Raw genomic sequence first — 26,610 nt, 5'->3', positions numbered from 1 at the left:
CCGTCGCTGCCGCCGCCGTTCGCAATGCAACTTGGCTTTGGTTTTGTTGAATTTTTATATCGCTGTAAGTGTGTTTTACGACTGGCTTCGGAGCTGCCTGCCATCATCCGACGGGCCCACGGAATAAAAGAGTTTTGCGCTAAACTTCCACTGGTTTATTTCTGGTTTCTAAATTATGTTTACACTCTGGCAAAGTGATGACACTGTAATAAAAAAGCTTACTTACCGCATTTTCTTCCTTTCCCATTTGCCGCAACAGACATGCCGATCGTGACGCTCAAAATGGGATCATCTCTTAATCCGGACGACATTAAGGAGGGCGACGACATTTACTTCGACTGTCACATTCAATCGAACCCCAAACCCTACAAGCTGGCCTGGTATCACGATGTAAGTAGGATGGTTTATACGTTCGGTTGCCGTTTTACATCATCCGTCTGCTCGCAAACAAACAAACAAACAGAGGAAAAAGAAAACGCGAACGAAGCGGGAAGGTTTTAGGGTCCGCGTCGCTCGAGAAACTATGCCACATCGCCTGCTCCTATCTCTCGATCGCATGCATTACCCTTCGCTCCCTCGGAAGCTGGCCACTCTTCCCGAAGGCCGTTATAATCTTTCGCAAACCCATCGTGATGCGATGGGAGCGTCGTAAACGAGCGATTCGGTGCGATACTTGCCTCTGCTCCCTGGGACGTTGCGCTGAGCTCAGCAAGAATGGACCGTCCTTGGGCAAAACTGCCTTCCCCTGCCCCCGAGCATCCTGATGTGTGAGTGTGTACCTCTCCGGTAACAAAGGAATACTCCTCGAGCTTTCCACCCACCGAGGGACAGCTCGGTCCAACAGCTCGGCTGCTATTCCTGCAACCTTGGACGGCGATTTGTCGGCGAGCTCGACGTCGTACTTGCTTGCCATTCCGTTTGCTTCCCCATGCCTGGATTCCTTTCCCATAAGCCCGTCCTGTGCTGTGTTTGATTTGCCTAACCACTGGAGGATTGGTTGTAAATGGGATTTGGCGAAACGGTGCGGTCCATCCACCGCCCGCGGGGGCGCTGAGCGTTGATCTGTTGCAAATGAGACCGGAGAATTGCGTTCTTTATGGCGTTGCGCTCGGTACGCGCAGATTCCGGACCCTTCCGGCTTCAGTCGAGAGCGATCTCGAGAGCGGCGCAGACTCACTTGACCATGCGTGGTTTTGTTATGGTACGTACCCCCCCCCCCCCCCCCCCCCATTCTTTTACTGCCCTGGCGAGGATAATGTGAGGCCATAAAAGACACCTCCTCATAAAAAATTAGTTAATTCAAATTGTGCGGCAAGCGCACTGAAAAGAGATTGAATTTAATCATCCTTCGAACTGGCGTGGTGTGAAAATAATGGCCCTGGTGGAGCTTTTTTGTTTCTAGTCAGCAATTTTAGTATTACGCGTGGCTTTCAACGGATTTGATGTATGCTAAAAGCTCTCGATTTTATTGGTGTTTAATGCTCACGAATAAATTGTATACTGATTTAATGCGACTGAGAGTGAAATCGTTTTCTTGAAAGTGACTGTGACAGTTCTTCATCATTGCATTGAAACGAAAACGAAACGACTCACACGAAAAGGTTACAAAACTCATACCAACGATTCAGAAAGACTGCGTTAAACGCTTAATTATTTTCTTCGTAACATAAATAGCTCCAGTAACGCACATGCAACGCACTTCCGCATTAAAACACACGCTTTCCTGTGGCATAACGGTGCCACCTGTTACAAAACAACGATGCACTCTTGTCTTGTTCGCTTTCCAATTTCTTAAGCCAACGCTTCTATTCACGAAATCTTTGTACAACATTACCCTCTCGGTGAACGCCACCAACGATAAGCAGGTGCCTTTTAGAGAGAATGATGTTCCAAGCAGAATAATTAACAATTTAATTGACACTGAATGCCACACAGAACAGGCACAGCACACGCGGTTGAGCCAAAACAAGCAAGCAACCAACCAACTAAAAAGGGATGGAAAACCACAACCGCATATTACGCACCGTTGTCGCTGTTTCCAAAGAAAAACCACTACCATCGACACCACCACCATCACCACCTGTTTCTATTACACGAAAATCCTCCTGCCTCGCGCACTGCTCCAGTCGCTCTGCTGTTTGATGTCGAAAATTCGGATTATCTGCACGGTACATTCATAATCGTTAGAGGATCCTACGCCCCACATCCACTTTCCCAACCCTGGGGGCCTGTTACCCGCCACGACTGCGTTCTGTTCGCTCACCGCGGGAAAAGCTTCAGCGGAATACAATTAACCAGCAGCGCAAACAACAACCGCTGGTAGTTACATTACGCGGATGTGTGTGCCAAACGGTGTGTGTCTGTACTTTCGTGTAATTTCGTAACGCTCAACACAACACAACACTGGCAAACGCAGCCGCACTGACTTGGAACTTCATTTGCCGCGAACACAGCTGGGCCGCGAACGCGGCTGGCGGTCGGTCTGATTACCTTGCCGGCGTTTCCTTGCCGGCGTTTCCTTGCCGGCGCTTCACTTGATCCTTATTAAAAGCGGTCTGGGTAAATAATTCAATTTCTGCCCAAGATTCGCCCACGAGGGATGGGGGCGGGTTTGAGGGTTGAGGTAAATTTTTCACCTTCAATTACGTCTTCAAGGCGGTGGAACGGAGCACGAAACCGTTCGAGAGCGGAAAAAAGTAATGTATATGTATATGTGATTGTTTTTCCTTGTGATTCTTCTTCGTCTGAGGTCCTTCTTGCTTGCTGTCTCCCCAACGTTCCTGGTGGATAGAACCTCGTTTGTGGTGTGTTAGTGTGTCGTGTCCTGCGAACCCGATGACGATACCTTCCTTTATAACCTCGCTCTCATTCTCTCCCACTCGTTCACTCTTTCAACAGGGAAACGAACTCCATCATAATGTCACAGCTGGCATCATCCTGTCCGACCACTCGCTGGCCCTGCAAGGCGTGTCCCGCAGTCTGGCCGGAGATTACACCTGCATGGCGGCAAACACCGAGGGCCGCGGAACGAGCAATCACGTCACACTTCGCGTGCGCTGTAAGTATCCTTCCGACTCCGGGGCTGCCGTTTCACCGCGTAAATGATCACGACCTGATTTTCCTCATTCCCTCTTCTTTTTTTTTTTTTTTTGTGTGCCGCTACGATACTTTGTTTCTTCTATGAATTTCCTTCCTCCACTCGTACTTGACGAACTGGAAAGAAGAAAGAAAAAAAACACCTCGCCTTTTTATTCAATGCAGGTTCAGCGAATCGTCGCTTTGCCTTTTACTTCTCTGTGTTTTGAAAAGAACCACGCGCGGGAGAGGGAAAAAAAAGCTTCCCTCCCAACGTGCTCGGTACCATTGAATGAAGTCACCCGACCAAACGACTGGAACGGATTCATTTGGGAAAGCATTATTGTAAATGAAATGAAATTTCATTAACTCCTCACTCCTGGCACCCCTGGTGCACCTCGGTTCGGTGGGCTGGAAGCAAATAAGGCTTCGGCGGTGAAGTCCCTCCTCCCTCCGGCGCAATACAAACTTCAGCAATCACTGCGGCATGGTGGCATGGTGGAAAGGCTTGCCTGTTTTCATACCTCCGTGTATGTGTGTGTGGTTGGGGGGAGAGTGAGCATGTTTTTATTTAATTTTATTTTACCTTCACTAAACCGCATCATGTTCCGCAAATTGCAACCACTTTGGGGGTTCGGTGTTTTGTTCTCGCGTCGAATTTAATTTCACACATGAATATTTACCGGCGCAGCAAAAGTTCGATTTACGCTCGCTTTCACCGCGACCATGGGGTGAACAATTCGGCCCGAAAATTCAAGCGCAAATATGAGCGAATAATTTGACGCACGAATGGGGTGGGAGAGGATTTAAATTGTATTCTCGGTAAATTTCGACAAACAAACGCACTCCAGCCATCCGGACGCTGTGCGCTGTGTAACGCTGTGGATGGATGTTTTTATTCCTTAAACGGCTGGCAAAGGGGTTTTCACAGAGGGAGAGAGAGTGTGTGTGTGAAAAAGGGAAATAGTGGCCCTAGGTTTGGGCTCTGGGAAGGAAAAAAGCGGTTCCACTTTGTACTCGATTGTGGGCATCGTAACAATTCGTGTAAATGTAATTGAAGTGTCACAACCGTCCAGGGATTTCCGATCGATGGTGGGCGCCTTTCGACCGGGACATAGCATTCCAACTTTCAGCCAGCATCAATCGCACAGTGAGACAATATTCGGCCAAAATTAAGGGCATCAGTATCCAAGCCCAAAAATGATATCATCATGTAAAATTGTATCCCTCAAAATTGTCCATCCAAAATGGCATGTTCACTCCAACATTGTTCATTTTCCCCAATTATTAACCAAACAGTTCACTATGATCTCCACCCAAATACCCAGCATACTTCAATTGGTTTCAGTGTGCGGAAAACGCCACTCACCATGGCCGTGTGCATGTATGTGTGTGAGTGTCAGTGCGGTTGTAACACGGGATGGAGCCGCCCGGTTTTTTGTTCGCGCACTCGCGCGCTTAATGGAGAACGGAGGATGCTTTGATTTCGCCGTACCGCAATCAGTCACAATAATCGAATAAAACCAGCACACAGGCACCTCGCTCTACGGCTGCGGCGCCGGCCCCGATCTTGTGCTTGCCTTGTGCACGTTTTTCCCTCTCAATTGACTGATAATTTGTTTGTCAGAAATGGTTGTAAATCAGAAATTACGCCATTTGATTTTTCTCCTCCCCGTTCCCGTTCATTCCCGTTCCACCTGTTTTGATGAACTGGCAGCAGCATTGATGGCACTTTTGGCAGTGGAGGCTGTGGAGGGCAATGGGAAATTCGTTTATTTTTTTGAATGAAATTTCCACTGATTTGGTTCGATGCACATTTCACACTCAATTAGTTCATAATGCAGAATGGCAGTATGTGGGCTGAAGCTGTGGCTTCAAAATAAAGGCACTTAACGGTTTCAATGCGAATGATGTTCGGAAAATTAATTCATTTGTATGTTTTTTATGTTGGTAAAGTAAAGGTTCGGAAGGCACCACAAAATTTCATATAATTCTTATAATTATTATTCCGATTTCGATTCAAAAACACACATCTGTAGGCCTTATTGAAATAAAATACATTATCAAACCTTCATAGAAGCTTCCCAAGTGTTGCGAATCCTCCGTTATACGGCTTTGTGGAAAATTTACCTCGAATGACCTCTTTCCAGGCCTCAGTGTGCCTTAAGTCATGCGATTCCATTAGCTGGCACCAATCACAAGCTGTTGTCCTGGTTTAAGCTTTCAGCGTCACAAATTCGACCACAAAAATTCAATTCCCTCACCACCACCGAAACAATCTCCATCAGCATGCACTTTAGCTAATAGATGCGCATTTCTTTCTCCTGACCGTACAACAATTCGCCCGCCTCGAACAATTCCAGATGCCCCGGTCTGTGCGGTGGATCGCGAAGAGCTCTTGGGCGCTCTGAAGCACGAAACGCTGCAGCTCAAGTGTGAAGTCGATGCATCGCCACCGGCCGAATCCTTCCACTGGACGTTCAACTCGTCCGGCGAGCAGACCGAGCTACCGTCCCGTCTGCACTCGAGCGAGGTAAGTGACACGGAGACGAGTGCCCCCCCCTCCCCCTCCACCGCCAGGGCCACGGGACAAATAATTAGAAAACATCTCAAAATGCGATAATGAAAACGAACCACCTCGGTCCCGTACCGGTGGTAATTGGATGGTGAAATTTAGCGTAAGCTTACGTGCCGTTTCTTTTCTTTCCATCTGTGTTCTGTTCGTCGCTGCTCGTTGCCGGTTCCGCCCCCGACTCCTGGACGCCTGACCGCACACTGGACAGACCGGTCTATCGAGGCTTAATTACACGCCGACATCCGATCTGGACTACGGGACGATTTCCTGCTGGGGACGGAACGCGATCGGTGTGCAGAAATCACCCTGCGTCTTCCAAGTGGTGGCTGCAGGTAAGTTGCCGGACCGAATCCGGCCCACTTAACAGCACTGAAGTGTCGAGAGTGTGGTGGAGTGGAGCGCTTCCGGTCAAGTGTTGGTGGGTTGCTGAAAGGGGCAAAAATTGGACGAGTCTGGAATTTAATTAAAACGCCATACAATCGATAGGAACGCAAGCGAACAAGGAAGGCACCCGCGTGGACGATGCAAAGTGAAAGGTGTTTGCAAAACATAACGAACAATATCCATACCCGTTCCCGAGCGGCGGAAAGCAAGAATGAAGCAGCTGCCTTCCTAAAACTTAAAAAATAACTCCTACGTTGGGACACAAGATAACATTCGCCTACAATGTTCTAGATCTTATCGAACCGTGCAAAGCCCGCTACCTTGCCTGCTCTCGTCACTGCAATCGATACTCTTGCATAAGCATGCCCACCACCGAAACTCCACTCGCCTTCTGCTGTGTTTCCCACCCTCTAACGCTGTTTGTAAATGTGTATGTGTGTGTGTGTTCGTTCCAGGTCGCCCTTTCGCACTGCAGAACTGCTCCGTGTCGAATCAATCAGCCGACTCCCTGCACATCGAGTGTATCGAGGGGTTCGATGGCGGTTTGCCGCAGATGTTCCTGCTGGAGCTGGTGGAGGTGCCCGTCCTGCGATTAGTTAGAAATTTAAGCTTACAGGTATGTGACCTCTTCCCGCCTTCCATCAAACATTCCCTCGAAGCTTCGTGGTTATACACCGGGTGTGGGGTGGGTTGCATCACACAGACAGACACCTGGCTGGTGCAGCAAGCTGGCAACAAAATCGATACTACGCCTGCACTCCCTGCCACGTAACAAGCCTCCAAGCCGACCTCTGAGCCTTGCACCGGCCATGCCTGCCTGCCCCTCCCACACACGCAGCTGTCACTGTCGATTGTTTCACTAACATTTTCTGCTCGGGTGAGCAAAAATCTCATTTTCATCTCTCTGCACCTGCAACACGGTGCAGCCGTTGAGTGTTGTATCCCGCTCGTGCCGTGGTTTCCAGTGCTGCCAGCCAGTAATAAGGGGCACTGCGCCGCCAAGAGCAGGGAAAGGAGCGAGTATGTATGCTGTGTTCTGTCAAGGTGGTTCTTAAAACTTTCTCCTTTTATCACCGTGCCGTACTCTGCTCGGGTTGAAAACTATCTCCCTTTCGTCATAACCTGTGGGCGTCCGGGGGATTCCTGCAGCGCTGTACAGAACATAAAAATTGGAAAATATATGAAACATTCCACGGTGTTTTGAGGGCTTCACCTAGGTTGCTCCCATGAAGAACGGGCCTGTGGGAAGAGGACAGGGCAAGGCAGGGCAAAGGATTGTTCTTTTTCGGAGAAGCTTCAGCATTGTGACAAGTGGCCCAAGGGTAGTTTTCCGTTATCATTTCTACGTCCATCTGGTGGAAGCGAAGGATAGAACAAGTGGTTTTGTTGTACTTTTCCCCGCTCGGAAACTCATCATGAAATGAAGGTAACGCTGCTGAGGTCAAGCATTGTTTGTGCAAAGCTTCACAGTTCAGCAAATCCTGGTAGTGCCTGTTAAGCAACTGCCTATATAGCTTTGATGAAGCATGTTTGGCTCGATTTGTTTTATTAACTTTGCAAGTCAGTAAGTAAACAATATAACAAAGAAATAAATAAACAAGTTGACCTACATTCTGTGTCACAGTCTCTATTTTGACTCAATTCATCTCAATTGGTCTAGAAATAGACCCTTCCTAGAAATGGATACGGTTCTGCCAGCTCAAGGATGCTGCACATTCATCCGATTCTGGTCTGGACGACACAGTCAGGACAGTCTCTTCAGTACGGAAACTTACCCTGCTTTCCATTTTTTCTTCTTTTTTCTCACCCACAGCACCCGCCAGTGCAGTTCTTCATAGATAACCTCGAGCCGGGCAGCTCGTACCGCATCATCCTGTTCGCCGCCAACGCCAAAGGCCGCTCGGAGCCGGTCATAATAGATGATATCACCTTCAAGGGTGTGGCCAAATACACAGGTAAGGGTCAGCGCCTTCAGCGGCTTACCAACGATTGCAGTAAGAGCACACAGGAATACAATACTCGCTAACACAATTCACGAGAAAATACATCCTCTAGCGGCCATTGCTCTTCTGAGCTCCGTAAAGTCAGGTCTGGAAAGCTGAAAACAACACTCGCCGCTGCCTTCCAGCAAGCAACTTTGTACAATTGGCTCACATGCACATCAAAGTCATTGCTGCATCTTAATCCGTTAACACTCCCAGCGCAGAGGGCGTTCGTTTCGCCTTCTCGAAAGCATCGGCACAAATCGGCTAGCGCACTTTCACCGCCATTGCCGTACCGAAACCATAGCAACTGCGAAGAAAAAAAGCTATTCTTCACACCACTGCCGTTGCGACTCCACCAAGAAGCTTATAGACTTTTAGGACCTGTTGTTGTTTTTTTTCTGTGTCATCCCGTACGTTCTAGAACCATTCGTGCCCGTTTTAAGCTTGTTGTCTCCGTGTGCACGTTATCAAAACCTAAGCCAATGAACGACGCAGCTTCCGGGCGACAGCGTAGAAGCTGGCTTGCCATCGAGCAAGTCCGATAACTCGGTACGGGTTCGCACTCCATCCATTTCGCCTTCGCATACGGCGACTTCCTCCCCCGTGTTGACCGCCCAGGTAGCACACAATCCTGCACGCCCGATGACCTGTGACACTGGTCACCGTCACTCACCGTAGCTCGGCTGTGCCCGAGGTTCTGCACGAAAGATCCGCAAAAGAATCGCTTTTGTTTGTGAGCCACCTGAGAAAAGCTCCCGGTGGCTCGAAAGAGATTATAGACGGCACCATACCGCACCACCGCACCGCAACTGTCAGTGGCGATTTTTCCACCACCACCACCACCAACATCACCTGCTGTCACACTTGCGTCCTTTGCTCGGTCGCTAAAATCCCTACTTCGCATGCTTAGGCAGGCCGGCTAGCGGACGGTGGCCCGCAAAGGAAAAGCGTGATGAATGGTTTCACCACCGGAAGCGGACAGCTTCCACCGTCAAACCATGGGCAAGGGGCTGAGGGTCATGTTTGTGCCCCGGATTAGAGCGTTTCATCGTACACTGGGTTGGCCTAGGACGGCATCTTCCTCGAGCGCGCGCGAGCCCAACCGTCCCCAGCCGTTTCGGGACCTACTGTGCCTCCGAGGTTTGGAGGTAATTTTGTTCGGCAAGGCATGGAAATTAATGAGATCCCGGGGACGTTAATAATAAATTTGATACTTATCCGGCCTTAAAGGTCGGCTCGGCCAGATGGGCGAAAGCGGTTGGTCCACGCGTCACGGCGCGTTGGGTAATGAAGATGAGCCCGGCGCTGCGTTTAGTCTGCCCAATGGACGGCACGCACACACACGCACACACACACACAGAGACAGACAGAGGTCCGGGGCTAAATAGTTTATGGCGGACCGTATCGTCTGGCTTACCGACGACAACATATGTCGCTGAACAGTGGCTGCTGAAAGGCCGCATCAGTCCACTTCCGAGTGGATACTTCAGTGCGGTTGGGCGGACTGGAGTTAGCGAAAGATTTACAGTGATAAAATATTTAGATAGTGATTAATGCCCTAATCTAGCAGTAGCAGTGGGAGCAGCCGAGGATTAAGAATTCATGCTTGCCTAGCTGTTGCATAGGGCATTACTTTCTATTTGAATTAATGTAACATAAACCAATTGAATTCAACATTACTTTCGCATAAATTGTTTACTTCTGCAAAACATTTATTTCAATCACTGTTGCGTACCTTACACAATCGGTAACATTCTTACACCAAAGTTTGCAAATGTTGTGTGCTCTAGTGCTTTTGCTTCAAGCTCGTACCTCTCGCCAGGTCGCAACACGATCGCACTCCAAGCCATTACCAAGGCCTACCAGCCTACCGTTTGCGAAAGACCAGGTTTTTCAAAGCCAATCCTTCTCTGATTTATTACAGGCGTGTCCAACGTTATGAATGTTCCTTTATCACCGGTATTAGCCGCATTAACACTCACGGTGGCCATCCTGTTTGCCGTAGTCTGCATCGTCCTGGCGACCATTTACCGGCGACATGCGAGCAAGTAAGTCCCACACCGTCCATGTGTGCGGTGCAAAATGTCCACCGGAGTCCGGAGGCCTGCGGCGTTTTTGTGAACACTTCGCACGGCTGCACTACTAACTCCACCTATTCTCCTGCCTTCTTTCTGCTTCTACTCTCACTATCTCACTCACACACACACATCCACAGAAACACGACCAAAAAACTAAAGCCCACCAAAACCGCCCAGCTGACCTCGACACCCGACTGCCAGTTAGACTCTGGCGTACATCATCAGACGCACGACCCGAACGGCATCCAGACGCCGCTGGTGGACAGCGGCGTTGGAGGGCTGGGACGACGCGGTAGTCCCACGCTTGGTGGCGAACCGCCCGACGGGGACGAAACGGATCCGGATGTGATACCGAATCAGTATGGTAAGTAGTGCGCTGGTGCAGCTCCACTTCACCTGTTCCGGGTACCGTTTGGACGGATCTGGCATAAATCTCAATGGTTTGGTTTTTCGGTGCCCTTTTTCAAACGCAGAGCGGAGGCCACCGAAGACGACACTTCCTACGCCGCTGTTCCGCAGCCCCTCGGCAAGACTGATACACCGCAACGGCGGTGAGCATCTGCTCCACGAGGAGGAGCGACATTGTGATGGATCCAGTCTGGCCTCGCTGACCGGGTCGAACACTGAAGTACATCATTACTCCTTTAAGCCTAGTAAACAAATCGTAAGTGCAAGACAGCAAGAATTTCATTTCACCCGTTTCCAGCCCCATATTTTCGCAGTAAAACGCGATTTAAGCACTCCCAAGCCCAAACACTCACCTCAGATGGGTTTACCGTCTGTTTACACCTCTCCCTTGCAGAGCTATGCCACGCTGGGCCGTGCAAACAATAGCAGCGTCACCTCGACGCTCAGTCCACTTAGTCAGCAGGCGTCCACGGCGACGCTGCCGCTGCCGTCGATGTCCGTAACCGGGGTCGGGGCGGTGGGGAGCCTGCTGAGCAGTCCGGCCTCCCAGTCGCTGGTCACGTCGACGCTGAACGAGTACCGGTTTCGGCCCGAGGTGGTCACCACATCCAACAGAATACAGGAAAGTTGTATATAATGTGTAGATCGACTTCGACTTCATCCCTCCCCTCCCCCCCCCCCCCCCATTCATCCTACGTCACCCCGCCAGACTAGTGTAAGTGTTTGTTCGTAAGGCTCCCACGCATATCCTGCGGAATCTTATACAGAATCATATCCTCCATACCATCCCGCCCCGAAGCTCACCCGAAGCTCCCCCGTTATCGTGAGCGAAACATCCCAGTTCATCCCGTCAAATGCGTGATTGTGCGTAAGTTTAGTGCGTAGCTATCGTAGAGCCTTTGTTTTAGAAACACAGTGGAATGGATCGAATTTGAAAAGGTGTAGCGCCATTATTAAGCAAGCGAGATATTGTCCCGCCTCGCGAGGGACTGGGGCATATCTTCGATGTATGTACATATTTTAGAGACTTGTCGATTCGATCTTCGAACGGAGTTGCATCTTCCGGCGAGAAAGCAGAATTACAGATGGTGTTGGTGGCTGCTCGGAAGCGACATTGAAGAACCCACACACACACACACGCGCGCGCGCGCGTGCGCACGGTTCGGTGTCGCATATCTTAGCAGCGCGAGCAGCCCTTTCCAAGACATTGCGTTAATGACTGGACAATAAGCGTGGATGTACACTATAGATGCGGTACAGCCGCAGAGAGCCACACAGAATGTGCAATATCCCCAGAGAAAGAGATTAGTTGTGAGCGGGTTTTACTTCGTAGCGGAGAATCTGTGATCTCTTGCGGGAGAGTTAGTATTGTCGGTTCGGTTGAACGGAAAGCGTTTGCAAGGTAATCTGTTCGCTGGAAAGCTTTTTCACACATCAAGTAATTCTTCCAACAGGAAAAGAATTGATAGACTGTGAAAAACTGAAGCTGGCGGATTGTTTACCCTGAGCAATCGTTTCCCTTCGATGCAGCCTCGATCACAATAAATCATTCCCCTATCGGTTCGGTTAGGCAGGCAAGGCTCACTAGCTTGTGAAAGGAAAGGAAGGTAAATACACACATATATATCAGAAACCGGTGAAGCGAAAGTAAGTTCGAAGGTTCGACTGACTGATTCCATATCACACAGAAACGTCGAGTAGGTCGTGGAAATTCCAAAGAGATTCGGTAAACAATGATTTAAAAAGAGCCAGATGGCACCTGGCCCCCGTGAGAATGGTAGCGCGCGAGCGCCAGATGTGTGTGAGTGTGTGTGTGTGTGTAACAAAACGTGTTGTTTTTATTCACTGTACAAAAGCAAACATTAAGAAGTGTAGTAGAAAGTAGTTAATACATCTGGTCGTCAGGCAGAAGAGGGAAGTACTAGGTAATTCTTGTGTTTGCTTTACGTTTTCAGTTTCCATTTCTAAACTAGCAAAAAGCAACGAGAGATAAAGAGGGAAACGAATCTATCCTTTGAGGAGACTTGCAACTACCAAACAATGAACGGACAGGAACAAGTTGTCAAGCGTCTTGGCGGATGGCGGAGAAGAAATCTTATAAGGACAAAGAAAATAAAACGAAACAAATGTATGATTTCCAAACATTCCGCCAGAATATGTTATTAAGTGCAACAGTGGGAAAGAAATTTGATTACTATTAGCAGCATTATACCGTAAACTACATAACTTTCACATCCAGCGGACGCGAATTCTACACACTCGTTTTTGTTGTTGTTTTTTGTATATTTCTGGTTGTGTTCGAAGCCTCTCTGGGGATCATCATGGTTGGAATATTCACACAACAAACATTCCATTATCCTAGGTCCAGCTTTGTTGTTGCCTTTGCCGACACTGCCGACAATCCAACGCAAAACCAAGCGACACCTTCCTGTTGGTAGTCGCGCAGCACGAGCGTCCTCAACGGCAAGCGCCTAACGCTCATGCCGTGCGGTTGTCTGATGGGCAGCAGCAACACGGACACAAACACAAACTTCACCAGGATAAGCCCTGAAAAATGTGCCAGAAAATTTAAACAATGCCCCGAGCAATTTTTCTCGACTGAGCAACATCAACAACACACACCCAGAGCTTTGGCGAGGAATTTTCTTCCGGAGCTCTATCCACTGCTTTCTTGCAGTAGCGTCATCTTTTTTGTTTATCTCTTCTTTGTCGAGGAATGGTGCACGCGAAACGGGGCACATATTTTCGACCTCACCGTTCCGGGAAGATGAATCTTCCACTTGACTCCAGCGCACGGTAGACAATCCCTGAGGGATTGTGTGCTTCCGGGTGAGCGAGAGCGCGAGCCGACTATGCAGACGAATCGGACGAACCACCAGCGCACCGCGGGTTGGCGATGAATGTTAAAATCCGAAGCACACGCGGGACAACCGCGTGTGGGGTCCTGCTTGGGAAGTGTCGTGTGAAGGGTCAGCGAAGCGAAGCGGGAAGGAAAACTTTAGCTCCTTGTGCGGCCCTTTTCAACCAAGGTGCAAACGTTCACACATCCTGCAGGTGATATTAAAACGCCACATTAAAGCATGGTGAAGCGATCGCATTCACTTAAGGTTTCTTAACGATGAGTTCATTTTTTCCCAAGGTTTCTAATGAATGTCAGCCAAACGGTTGTGTTTCAAGGGCTATTTATAAGAGCATTATGACATCAATCATTTGCTATTTTGAAAGATCTTTACATGGATAGATAACAAGATCTAAAAATAGACCAGTGCTGCTCCTCAATTTATAAATTGGCAGTATTTTAAAAAAGAAATCCGGATCTCTAAATTTGAATCAAGAACAATTTCCTCAAATATATTCATTCTCGTTAAAACACCTCGTTAAAGTCCCACACTACTCATTTTCTATTCAATTTTGGTCGTATTAGAACTCCTTCGGGATTTACTGCCTCGTAACGACTACCAGTTTCGCCCACCGATCTCGCCGAATAGTGCTACGACGACAACCATTCCACTCCACTACAGGAAAACTAACGACATAAGAAAATCCTCCATTCTCTCTCCAGAAACGCTGCCTCAAAGAAACGATTGCCACTGTACGTACACAGCGCCACAAGAAGCTGGGCGCTCTAATTAAACTCCTTTGATTGTTTTGCTCCTGCTCTGGAGCGCCACAAAGCAGTTGGAACCGGTACTCGGAAGTCGTTCGTGAAAGAACATCCGCTTACCACCAGGCAACGACTCGCAGCGAGTACGATGTAGAACGAAAATCTGCTCCATATCAATGATATCGAGTTATAATCAAAATCACTTTGCCTATTGATTACGGGCGCTCTCGAAATGTACACCCTTCCTCGGTCGCTTCCGGCATTCAGAGCGCGGGTGTGTGTGTGTGGGAGTGTGTTTGCCAGGTCTAAATGAAAATAAAAACAAACCCCAAAATCTGGGGAAACTTTCTCCACAAAAGCTAACAGCCCGAAAGGGTTGTGCTGAGCGAGGAAAGCTCGCCGGGTGGCGGAGTGGATGCGAGGAGGCGATACATTGAATTATTTATCAGCCAGCCAGCTCGGGGAGAAAATTACTGAACGAGCGGTACGAAAAGCTACCGTACGGTGGGGTCTTTGCAAATTTCCACCCACGCCACCCGCACAGGTCCGCGCCCCTTGTGAACCCGTTTCGGTGAAATGAAGAAAACACACCATGTTTTCAAGGGTGCAAGGAACTTGTGTATGGAGGAATTTGTGATGTAGTCTACAGATCGTTCGGTTCGCTCGTCGGTTGGGCTTGGGCAGGCTCCGCACAGGTTCACCAGTTGAAGCGTACCACACGTTACCCTCTCTGTCCAGAATTAGTCGTTATCGTACGATTTCGTCACAGCAGTGTTTTTCGAACAAGCTCGAGATTGGGGCAAAGCACCATTGGGGGCATGCAGCCCTTCCCCGCACAAAGCCTTCCGTTCTGGGCCGGGTAAACGAAACGATCAGCTTAACGTACCCAACTCCAGGAAGGGTGGGGTTCTTGCGTTCATTTCTCTGCAAACAAAGCCGCCAAGTACCCTTTTGATGCTGAAGCTCGGGTTTATAAGAAAGCTGGTAGAAAACTTCAATTTCCGATAATTAATAAATTATTCCAACAGGTTCTGTTGTCGCTTTTTCTCGCTCTAACTTTCACCACTTCTTCAAGACAGCCAGCACTATTTTACTCTGTACTACCCGTTTTGGGGAAATAGCGCGGGAAGATGTTTCAGCGAACATCGCTGGCTTGTACTGTGTTGAGAACGGGGAAGGATTTTACTAAAAATCTCGAAATAAATGCTTACAGGAATGATGAGAAAAAGGCCCTCTGCAACCATTAATGTATATACTAAGTATGTAAATTTTAATTCATATTCCAAATATCGATAACGACCCAAATAATAAAACAATTAAACGTCAACACTTTATAGCGTCAATAGGCAATCGATCTTCACCACAAACTTTGGAGTAGATATTGATCATAATCGCGCATGAAACAGCAATGCAAATATACATAGACATTGTTTTATATTTTGTCCGGCCTACAATCTCTAAATCCACATCAGACAGTAACCATTCAGTCACAAACAAACAATAAACCACAACAACAACAACCCCTCGATCGATCAGTTCTCCAAACCCGTTGGAAAAGTTTTAATTGCCGAGTGTTAATTGCCTTTCAAGAAATCTCGCCTCCGGACGATGCGGACGTGCGTCCGCTTGGATCGTGTCGAGTCGAATCAAACACCTCCTGGGCCGGCCCATTCCCGCCTAACCCGGTACGAGTACGGATAACTCCGATCTAGCGCAACGAACCAAACGGGGCACGGCAGACGGACAGTTCGACATCCCATCCTGAAAGGGAGCCAAAGGAGTGGGGCGCGCGATAAAGTTCAAACTTCGTGAGTGTATGCACTTTTGCCCCCGAGTTGCACACACACACACACACTGGCCCTGCCCGTTGCCGTTTGCATACCAGGACGGAAATAGCAACTTCCAAACTGGAAAATGGCTAACCCGGCGATGGGGAGAGGGCGTGCGTGGCGAAGCTGTGGCGAAAGGTGTCGGGAAAATTGAGAAGTTGAAAATTTACCTACACAAGTTGCAACTTTTAATAACTCAATTACGACACTTGCGTGACTGTGGCGTTCCACTGCTTGCGGGTAACACACCACTACCCCCTTAACACACACACACACGGGCCCCGAAAGTTCGATGCGTACAGGAGGCCAATTTGTATGGAGGCGCCTTCCCTCGGAGGTGGGTTTCACGCCTCGTTCGATGGGTGCAGTGAAGGCTGGTCGTGCATATGGCGTCGTATTGTTTGCATTGCGCTTTTCCCTCTCGGGAAGGGGAAAGCAATAAAAAAAACGAGCAAGGAAAACAACACGTCAGAAAATGCCTGAAAGAATCGGAAACTCAATAAACAACATTGCTTTCATTCAAAGTTTGATTGGCCATTCGGCGCTGTGCGGCGGTGCGGTGGCTTGCCGGTGGGGCTCGGTATCTAATATGGGAGGGTTTCTATTCGCTACTAGCAACAACAATGGAACAACAGAGCGGAAAGGATCAACAATCAAATCAACTCGACTCCTTTGGGCATTGCTGGTAGGCTGGCAAATGCTCTAGCGTGTTGTATTACATACATTGTGCAGCGGGGAATCACATCGTACGAACAATCCACTTTAGCAGCATCATCATTTCCAAATCGCTCTTTTATATTGGTTGTGTTTCATTCGGTATTATAAAATAAACATTAGTCGTAACAAAGCTTGTGCACATAAAAAAATCAATTCTTTACAATGCGTCCAATCCATCATCAGCCCACAATTAATAGTTTAGTTTTCTAACGATAAAGCACAACGTTTAGTTGCAGTTCATCTTTTACTATTCATTATAATCGATTTTTACAAAGCAAATCGATTTCAGACGAACTGTAACTGATCAAACACAGCATAAACATCGAACAATAGTTTGCAGTGCAATTTGTTGGGTTGTTTTTTAATTTAATTCAAAGTTCTCATCATGCTGCAATCAGTAATGCAAAATCATTCCAAGAACTGGTTACATTAATTAAAATATAAATTGCTATATTTAACATAACCAACTCTCGCTCCAGATTAAACACACTTCAATTTTAACAGGAATATTTGAAATGCTCCCCTTCAATCATTTGCGCCATGTTGAATTATCTGAAACTGGTACATCAAACCGCAATCATCAAATGGATAACCATACAGTTGGAAAGAACTGTGAAAACGTACATTCAAGAAACGCTGCCTATTTTAATGCGTAACTCATTACCACACACTCCTCTACTCCATTTTTTCTACAAGCCCCAACCTCCGATAAACATTTTTCAATAACAAATAAAGAACCAACTTATGCTCCCATCCAATCAGTAGTGTTATCCATTGCCTGCAGGAAGCTACCTAACACACTCACACTTTAAACATCCGCCCAACCAATATCTAGATGAAATTGCAAACGACTGAAAGAGTGTCGAAAGCCCTCGAGCAGAAATGCTGTACCTTCCACCTGATCTTACCTTTTGTCACAACATTCTTTGGGAAATGCTGAGCAGTGCGGAACAGTTCCATAATTCCCACCGGTGACGGTCATAACACCCATGTGTAGTTACTTTACGTGCTGTGCTGTGAAGCAAGAACGTGATTAATGCGGAATCTTAACCCAGCCGGCAAACCCACAACGCCACTCACCCCCGGCGGCGTTGCTAGGGAATTGCTATCTTTCGCTTTCGCCTCTTCCCTCTCACACACGCAAACACTTCCTATTGTGCACTCCTTTCAAGCGAAACGGCAACGGAAGATGCACGAAAGCAACGGCCAGCCAAATCTGCAACATACATGATGCATCGCGTGCGCATCGCCCGATACGCTCGCGGCCCGGCAAGGATAACGAATAACGCAAACAGAATCCGTGCCAAAAGATACGATCCTCTGCGGGTAAACCGTTTTATTTTTTACATTTTTTTTCCCACCGCCGACCCTTGCACAGCCACAATCGCATTTTATTCGCTTTCTATCTCCCAGCGGGACGGCAAAGTTGTTAGTTTCGCAATTGATATGTGTTTTGATTTGTGCATTTTGGTCGCTAGGCAACGACGAGCGAAGCGAAGTGAATGAAACGGCAGACGGTTTGGAGTTCCATTTTCCCCACCGGTAACAGATTATTTTCCATTAAAACAGCCCACCATCCGCTTGAAAAATGTTTTTAATCATTTTTCATCGAACTTTTTATTTCCAATCCAAATGTTTGTTCGCATGGAAAATGATGGTGGAACGATACATGGAAACCGTTTATTTTGCAAAACCTGGCGGGGTATCGCTTTTTTCCCATCCGCTGTCCATTGTTTGGCGGGTTGTTTGTTTGTTCTAGGTTTGCTGTCCCCACGGGAGTTGCAGCTGTCGGTTCTACCATGTGTGTGTGAGTGTAAGTTGGAATTGTCGATTTTTCATATTCTTCCTCAGCCTGCAAATTTGCATCCCTCGCCTGCGCTGGACGTGCTGACGGACACTGTAATTGGATTAAAGTTCGCATATGTTTATCCCACTGGCCACTGGCCCATTGCTCATTGCGGGGTACACAGCTTTCCTGGTACGTTCTGGGCGATGGGGAAATGTTATTCTGACCGTGGGCAAAAGCAGATATATTGTTGCTGCTATTTCCGTCCGAGCGATAGCATGAGAAAATAGTTTTAATGAGCAATAGCGAGTCGCAAACCGATCCTGCTTAAACGGGGATTTACATTTCAATGCATTCAATTGGCATATTGAGACTTAAAAACGTGAAATTATTCGAATGCATGGCAGCTGCTAAAGCAAGCAAATGATTTAAACGCTTTTCTATGAAATTTACTGTACGCCTGTAAAGTGTTTAATCGCGTAAAAACTCCTGCCAATCGTCTCTAGCATCCGTTTCTTAACCGAGAAAGAGAGAGAGAGAGAAAGAGAGACAGAGATAGAGCAAGTAAACGAGAGTGATTTCATTTCAATAATTGTAATTAGATCGCTCTAGCAGCATCCAATCCCGATTGCTCATCATGGCACAATTTGCATGCATTACGATCGATCCCTCCGTCCCGTTATCGGGGTTTCTCCAGCGCGACAATGATAATGACACGGGGCTGCCTGTGCGATACTGTGGAAAGAGCTGTAATGGAAGATAAATAAGACGTAATAAAATGTTAATTCCACTGCAAATGATGTGCCACTCCATAAACCGTCTATTGATTGCGGGCCGACGGCGGCATTGGGCTGCTCCTGCCTTGATAAGGAAAAGGTTCCATTCGTAACCGGTACTAATCCGGCAAACGAACTAAGCGAAAGATGCCGTAACGCTACTAATATGCATTAGTATACTTTGTAAAGCTTCCGATTGGAGTGCAGCATAAAGTTAATTTGAAGGAAGTGCAGTGCTTCAGTTCAATCACATAATATTTTATAGAGTACTGTAGAGGCGTCCCAGGCAATACCTGATTTTTCACGGAAAAAGGGAAAAATGGAACAGGAAAACAAACTTTAACCGCTACGATAATTATCATTGATCGTGTTGAATTTATTTGCATGTGGTTATGTGCATCACGGGACGGACCACACACACGCGCGCGTGCACGATAAATCGGCCAATCTTCAAACGAATGGAAAAACGCACACGCACATACAAACTCACACTCACACAACCACGCATTTGAGGCCTGTAATCATAATGATAATTAAAATAATAATTATCACACCGGCCGTTTAATGATAAATGATGATTGTCGTTTGTTTTCGCAAATAACGTCCCGGCTGATTTTGGGCAGCGGCGGCTGCCATATCGTATAGCAGGTACTTCCGTACCAAAGCCACGGCCACGGCACGGCACGAGCCATTGCGAGGTTTCGAGCGCAGCGGCAGCAGCACTTTCCATTTGAATGAAATAAACGAAAATAATGAAGGTTGCAATTAATATTGTGGATATGATTTTATTTATTAATTCCTGATTCATGCTTGGAAGGTTTCCACTTTACGCAGCGAACGTTATCCTCCATCGGTGGGTGGAAGCTCGAGTGGCTGACCGTTTGTGCGTTTGTGTTCCGCGTTATGCCATTCTGTGAGCCCTTTTGGGGGAGGGGTGGGGGGGGGGGTTAAGCGAAGCGCCGAATGTGTTGCAATTTGGCGACGGACACGGTGTGCATCGGCGGAAACGGTTGGTCGGCCGTTTCATGCATCTCTTATTTCTTTGGCATTGGAAGTCGTTATTTTGTGTGTGTGTGTGTGTGTGTGTGTGTGTGTGTGTGTGTGTACGTGTGTGTGTGTGTGTGTGTGTGTGTGTGTGTGTGTGTGTGTGTGTGTTTGCCGCTTGATGGTTTACTTCTTTGCGCCATTTGCAACCACAGTAGTACATCGGTCCAAACGCGTCCTGCCTGTTTCCCTCTAAAACCAACCCAAGCCCATGGTTGCATAAAATGCCATTAATGTTTCGGCTGTTGTTCTGGTGCGTTTCGCTGCGCCCCCTTACCTTGGTGAGGTGTGGGCTGAGGGGGTGCCATTCTTGTCACCCGGTCCCTTCAAATGCTTTATGCGATTCTACCTTCCGCTGGCACGTACACCGCAGCCCACAGCGAAGCTGAGTGGAGCAGGAAATGTGAAAACGGTTGCGTCACTAATTCGTTAATTTTCCATTTTCATTTAATGTCGATATTTATATTTATTATTACTGAATAATTCATCGTACTCCGGTGCCTTTGCACACGCGCCCACAGCCCACATGCAGCGCAATTGAAGTGGGACAGGACAGGGGCTACCGTTATTGTTTCGCTCCCTTTTTGTGGTGGAATTGTTTTTGCTTTGCTGTGTACTTTGTCATGACACAATTGTCCTTCCAGGTGGAAGATTTGGTACTACCACAATTCGTTACTCCTCAGCACTGTTGGTTGGTTGCGAGTGCCATTGCCGATGATACAAAATCCGGGATTATAATATCGCTTGCGCAGGGGATTGCTATTTATTGGAAGCAATTAATTGGTATGATTGCATGGACATAGTTAATTGATGTTTGAATTACGGGTAGTGATTTGTGTAGTTACATATTTGAGTTTCACTCATTAGTTAACCTAAAAGTGTGCTTAAAAGTCAATTGTTGTCAAACAATAGCCAGCATTATTTTTTACCACAAAGCTAAAAATAGTAGTTGGGAAGAACATCTTTTCAAAATGACCATAAACTACTCATAATTTCTACTTTTTAATTTTGTTTTAAATGGTCCTTCTTGAGATGTTCCTCTAAATTGTTCATTTTTTTCTGCAAAATCTAGACTTTTCTTATACGTATTTTATTAAATGACGACGTAACAACATGCCCGTCATGGGTTCAAGTCCGTGCTCCCATACGCAGAACTGACTATCCTGCTATGGTAACAATAAGTCACTGAAAGCCAAGCTCACTTCACTAGTGGGTACTGGCAGGCCTTGACCGACAGCGGTTGTTGTGCCAAAGAAGAAGAAGAAGATTTTATTAAATGAACCGTTGCCTAAGAGATCTACGGTAACAATACTGATCTAGTAGCATCATTGACAACTGCCAAACTCATCTCAAGCATCCAATCAATTGTTAGCTTTCGCTTGAAACATAGCCCACAATTAACTGCAAAAATGAGCTCCAAACTATACTAAAACACAATCAAACACGTTGCCGGAAGGAACTAGAGCACCGGCAAAAGGATTAGACAACATCCGCCCAACAGTCTCTATGCTCGAAAAGCTACATTCGACACGACCAAGACGACACTGTCCCTGCTGGCTGTTTGGAACTGTTCTCCTATGGCAGCCGTGTCGGCAAAACTCTCCCAAACACACACCGACGGACATCTCGACAAAGAAAACTCAAACCCGTCGGTGCGAAAAACTTCTTCCAAATAAACACAAACAGCCAAACTTCCCGCTCTTTCCCTCCCCCCTGCAATGGTGATTTATTTTCACCGAAAAAGCCACCAAGCACCGGAAGCAGGCTTCCAAGTTTTCTTAGAAAATTCGTCAACCCACCCCCCCCCCCCACACATTCTCTTGCCTCTCTGCTCCCGATGACTACCAGCACAGGTGCGATCACGATAGTGGGTGTGATGTGCGTGTACCACGAGCATGAGCTGCTGTGTGTACGTACATGAGGCGAGAAGCTATGAAAAGAACGAGAATTTCACAGCCTGGGCAGATGTTCGCTTATCTCAATATGCAAATGTGCTGCCCAGGCTGCTTACCAGGCCCGCGGCAGGCGACAAGCAAGGCAGCAAAGGAAATTCTTGTTCGTAGTTGAATTAAATTTCCCACTTATTATTCCTTCCGGTTTTTGCGCGTGAGCCGGCCCACCGGTCTCCTCCGCCCAACCTGTCACTTCAATTCACGGTTGTCGCGAAATTTCGCCCGAGATTGCGCGTCTCCTAATTTCCGTTCACGTCCCCCCGTCCGCACATGCAGAGTTCGAGCAGGCGACGAAGATTGGCATGCGACCAGCGGGCCTGTCTCAGGGAAAGCTTGAACGATCGAGCTGACATTTGCGTGACGGAAGCAACGTAAAGCGAGCAAACAAAAACCGTCAACCCGAAAAGGTCATCCGAAGCCAATTACACTCAAACCCGGTTATGGGAGGGGGGGAAGGGGCGAAGAGCCAACCATCCAATCCGTCTATGGCGGAGTTATCCTTTCGGACCGAAATTGGGTATCAATTTCAGCTGGTTTCCGGGTTACGGACACGGGCGGTGGGCAGCCTTTTCCGGCCGGCAAAGGGTTGAAACCATCCCGACGGTACTGTCGGACTCGGTTGACCACGGGACCACGGTTGCTGGTCAGTCGGTGCCGGTGGCAGGACTTGTCGTGTCGCAACCATGCGGCGGACGGAAGGGAAAAATATTCACGGCTCAATGCACGGCGAGATGGATTCTGTTTGAAGTGGCGGCGAGATGTGATTTAATTTCATGCCAAATTTAACGCCTGCCGGCGGATGCGGATGTGGGTTCGGTTACGTTGGCAATGGTGCCGCCTGTGCTGCCAATTGTTGACTAGGGTGGTAGAATAAAAAACTATCCACATTTGTCCTTGTGCAAACGGGTCAACAAGTAAAAGCCCGCGGGCAACAAAAAAGCCGCGCTAGGTGTACCGCTCGTGGTGTGAAAATAGCACGAACTGAATTATTGCCCATGTGGCTCTAAGTGGAAACGAGCATATCATAAATAAATAACGTGCTTTTTGTTGCAATTTACTATGCGTTGGATGCAAAAAATATCAGACCTTAAACTGTGTTTGCCACAACTTTGAATGGTTTATATCTGTCACAATGACAACACTCTTTGGAGGACAACTTTGCTTATTTTTAGCTCAAACCATCGATTTTGTTACAAGAGCACAAGAGCTTTGTACTCCGCAAACGATACATCATCGTGCCCTTGAACCTTTCCGCATGATGCAAGGCAATAAACCAAAGCTTCCTGGTTAATACAACCCATCCAAGTGTTCCGTCGAATCCGTAAAAGTGATTAGTACTAATTACACACCTTTTTCCTCCGCCTCGCCCCTAACCAATCTTCATCGAACCCGAACAACTTTATCCCAACAAACCGGCCGAACATTCTGACGTCAACGGCACGCGGACAGCACGTTCAATTTCTCACCTTCGTTCTATTGCGCCGTTACTCAGGAGAAGAGATTTGTGTGTCAATATAACAAATTGATATCCATTTGCGTCGAGTTGAGCTCAGTCTATGGACAGGAGCCGCTACCGTTGGCAGTGGCTCCACTCGTTCATAATATACTTCTGCTCTTAATAAATTGCTCCAAAAATATGCTGCAGCATAGGGCCGATTGTTGGTGGAAACCGGACAATAAGCTGGCGGAGCAGCACCCTCTTTCCCGACCCGGCTCTTGAAGTATTCAGCTCATGTTCTCGTGGCCATAACGACGCACAGTTGCCAAGTTGTTGTAGCGCACAACAACAGAAGGACTACACCCCTTGCTTACCAAGCCTGCTCGCACCGGCAAGACGCATTGCTGGGCGGCTTTCAGGTACAGTTAAATAACTGTAACAGGGAGAAGAAGAAAAGAAGAAACGAACCAAAACTCTAATAACATTAGCATAAGGTGAATTATTCCCGCGACATACAACGGCGAGCTGTCATTCATGCGAGCACGGCGCTGAGGAAGGAAATGGACAAAATACCAACTGCGCCCACGGTCGGATTTTCCCCCCGGGCCCCCGGCCGACCAGGATCCATAATACATCCGGTTTGTGCGCGAGCTCCATTCACCGGTGCTCAAATCACATAACTACATTGGCAGCAAATTTTTCCGACTATATCCTGCCCCAAACACAATGAACCCGCGTGCTCGTAGTGGGTCACAAAGGAAACTCCCGGCCTGGGAAGGAGCTGTGTCAGTGGGCATGGTAATATCTCGGGCAGGATTAGTACAATATGCCGTCGACGTTGATGTGATCGTCTAGTTTTGATTGAGACATTTCTTCACCGCAAGCGAAGATTGTGGCGAACGGCGACAACTCTCCCTCACTCACACACACACACGACCGTGGAGACTATTAATGTAGATTGGGCACGAAACGACGTTCATTCCGACGCATCGGGAAAAAAGGGGGAGAATTGTAAGCACCCAGCCAAAGCATATTGGAATTTTGGACCGTCAACACCCCACACAAGGGAGGAAGTACCCACGGAAGGGCCGTTCTGGCGGGACCACCCAACCAGCCAGAAGGAAAGGCTTAACTTTTACGACCATTTCCATCGGGGATTTTTACCCCCTAACTGTACACCACCACTAGGACGATTGCAAGCAACGCGCTGAGAAGCGAAGGACCGAAAATACAACCAAAAGGGAAGTGAATGAAAGGCAAGTGCCTGACGAAAGAAAAAAAAAACATACGTACAGTGCCGATGTCACCCCATATCCCATCGACGTTCCACTCTACGACGGGGTCGATTGTGATGGCACGGAAGCTTCCTCCCTCCTGCTGCCAGTGAGTTTTTACGATCCATGACGATTTTGATGCTATAAATTTTAATTCACTTTAAATCTAATTGAATTGATTTACGCCCAAACCACGGGATGTGGCCGGAATTCAACTGAATGGCTCCGCTGTCCATCCCCACGCTGCCATCGGAACATCCAATGAAGTCAGATTAAGTGTTCTTGTTGGGTTGTTGCGTGTGTGTGTGTGTGTGTGTCTGTGCTTGCTGAACACTTTTATCCCTGCTGCACCGGCGGCCGGACCAACCGTTGGGGATCAAATTTTATTAAACACTTCAAACAATAAACTTTTCCGATCAACCATCCAAGTGCCTTTCCTGCTTGCGACTAAAGTGCCGATGAGCGCCAGTTAGTCAGCGCACCGAACAGCGAAGCAGTTGAATAGAACGGACGAAAAAATCAAAGAAGAGCAAGAAAGGACCTCAAACTGGAATGGAAAAATAAAAATAAACCCCATTCAACCACACACACACACACGCATCGACAACAGCGAGGACGAAGTTTTGCCTTTGACTTACAGGCCCCACTCACGGACTTACTGGCAGCCACCGCGTAGCGTTTGATGTATAATGGGCTGGTTAATAAAATCTCCACGCTATAAATTTAATGAAATTAACTTGTTTTATTTACCGGAGCGTACTTGAGAGTGGATCGCTGCGATTTGATGTGCGCTCAAAAAAAAAAGACAAGGCAAATATACGGCACCAGCTTTCACCACGTACGCTAGAGTGTATTGATGGGTTGATGATGGAGGGGTCGGAGCCTCTGCTGTCGGAGCATAAGCAAACATGTTGCTCTGGAGCGCTGCAATGAAAGCGCTTTTTAAAGTGAGCGCATTAGTGTATAATTTATTAATTGAGTGCGGTCGTGTTGAAGCTTCATGTTGAATTCATGTTTTGGCAGGCTTGGAAAGGAAATAGAGAATTTCTGAAATAGGAGTGTATTTGCAAAGTGAAGGAGCTTCTTAAACACTCTCGTCATTTGCCGAGATATTATCAACACATTTGTTTATGCCATCGTAGTTCGTAGTTCTCGGAAGTTATCAACTACTCGTCTACTGACTTCTCCGTACGCTGAGCATGATTACACATCATCATTACGCCGCAGCTGTCACCTTTGTGCTCAGTAGATCCGGTTGTGTAATTAGTATTATTTCCGAAAAAAAGGAGACAACGCATTCAATGCCACACACACACACATGCAGAACAGCATATGAAAAAGGCCAGACACCGGTCACACCATAGCTAACAACAACGAAAAAAGCATCCATTTTTGCTCCCTACACTGAAGCCTCCTTTTCAGCAGAGCTGAAAATTAATTTCAAAGAGCGCTTTCAACTCACCACCGAGGGCTTTGATTAAAAACTGATTACGACTCGTTCCGTCCGGTGCATTAACGTCAACGCGTACCAAAAAACAAGTTTCACCAGTACAACTACAATCTGCACCCAGCACCAAGCGTCCACTGCTGTACTGTACTAGACTCATGTAGTACAGTGAGGATCAAAAACTTTGCCCAACTAGTTCTCACCCACCGATAAAGCACTTTCTTTTGGCTGCCATTAC

General features: G+C 47.5%; 1 protein-coding gene across 2 annotated transcripts in view; it reads left to right on the top strand.

Moving 5' to 3' along the window:
* The window catches only part of LOC121588411 (hemicentin-1), a 56,465-nt gene extending 43,816 nt beyond the window's left edge, over positions 1-12,649 (top strand). For both annotated transcript variants that reach the window (XM_041906288.1, XM_041906289.1), the window contains exons 8-17: positions 260-390; positions 2,899-3,058; positions 5,439-5,608; positions 5,859-5,982; positions 6,490-6,650; positions 7,848-7,989; positions 9,944-10,067; positions 10,235-10,461; positions 10,571-10,761; positions 10,900-12,649. In XM_041906288.1, coding sequence (XP_041762222.1) covers positions 260-390; positions 2,899-3,058; positions 5,439-5,608; positions 5,859-5,982; positions 6,490-6,650; positions 7,848-7,989; positions 9,944-10,067; positions 10,235-10,461; positions 10,571-10,761; positions 10,900-11,142 — 1,673 coding nt within the window. In that variant the 3' untranslated portion in view covers positions 11,143-12,649. The remainder of the gene's footprint in view (positions 1-259; positions 391-2,898; positions 3,059-5,438; positions 5,609-5,858; positions 5,983-6,489; positions 6,651-7,847; positions 7,990-9,943; positions 10,068-10,234; positions 10,462-10,570; positions 10,762-10,899) is intronic.
* The last annotated feature ends 13,961 nt before the right edge of the window (positions 12,650-26,610 follow it).

This window comes from Anopheles merus, chromosome 2R (assembly GCF_017562075.2).
Source record: "Anopheles merus strain MAF chromosome 2R, AmerM5.1, whole genome shotgun sequence".
NCBI lineage: Eukaryota > Metazoa > Arthropoda > Insecta > Diptera > Culicidae > Anopheles > Anopheles merus.
This window is presented reverse-complemented; position numbering and strand designations above follow the sequence as displayed.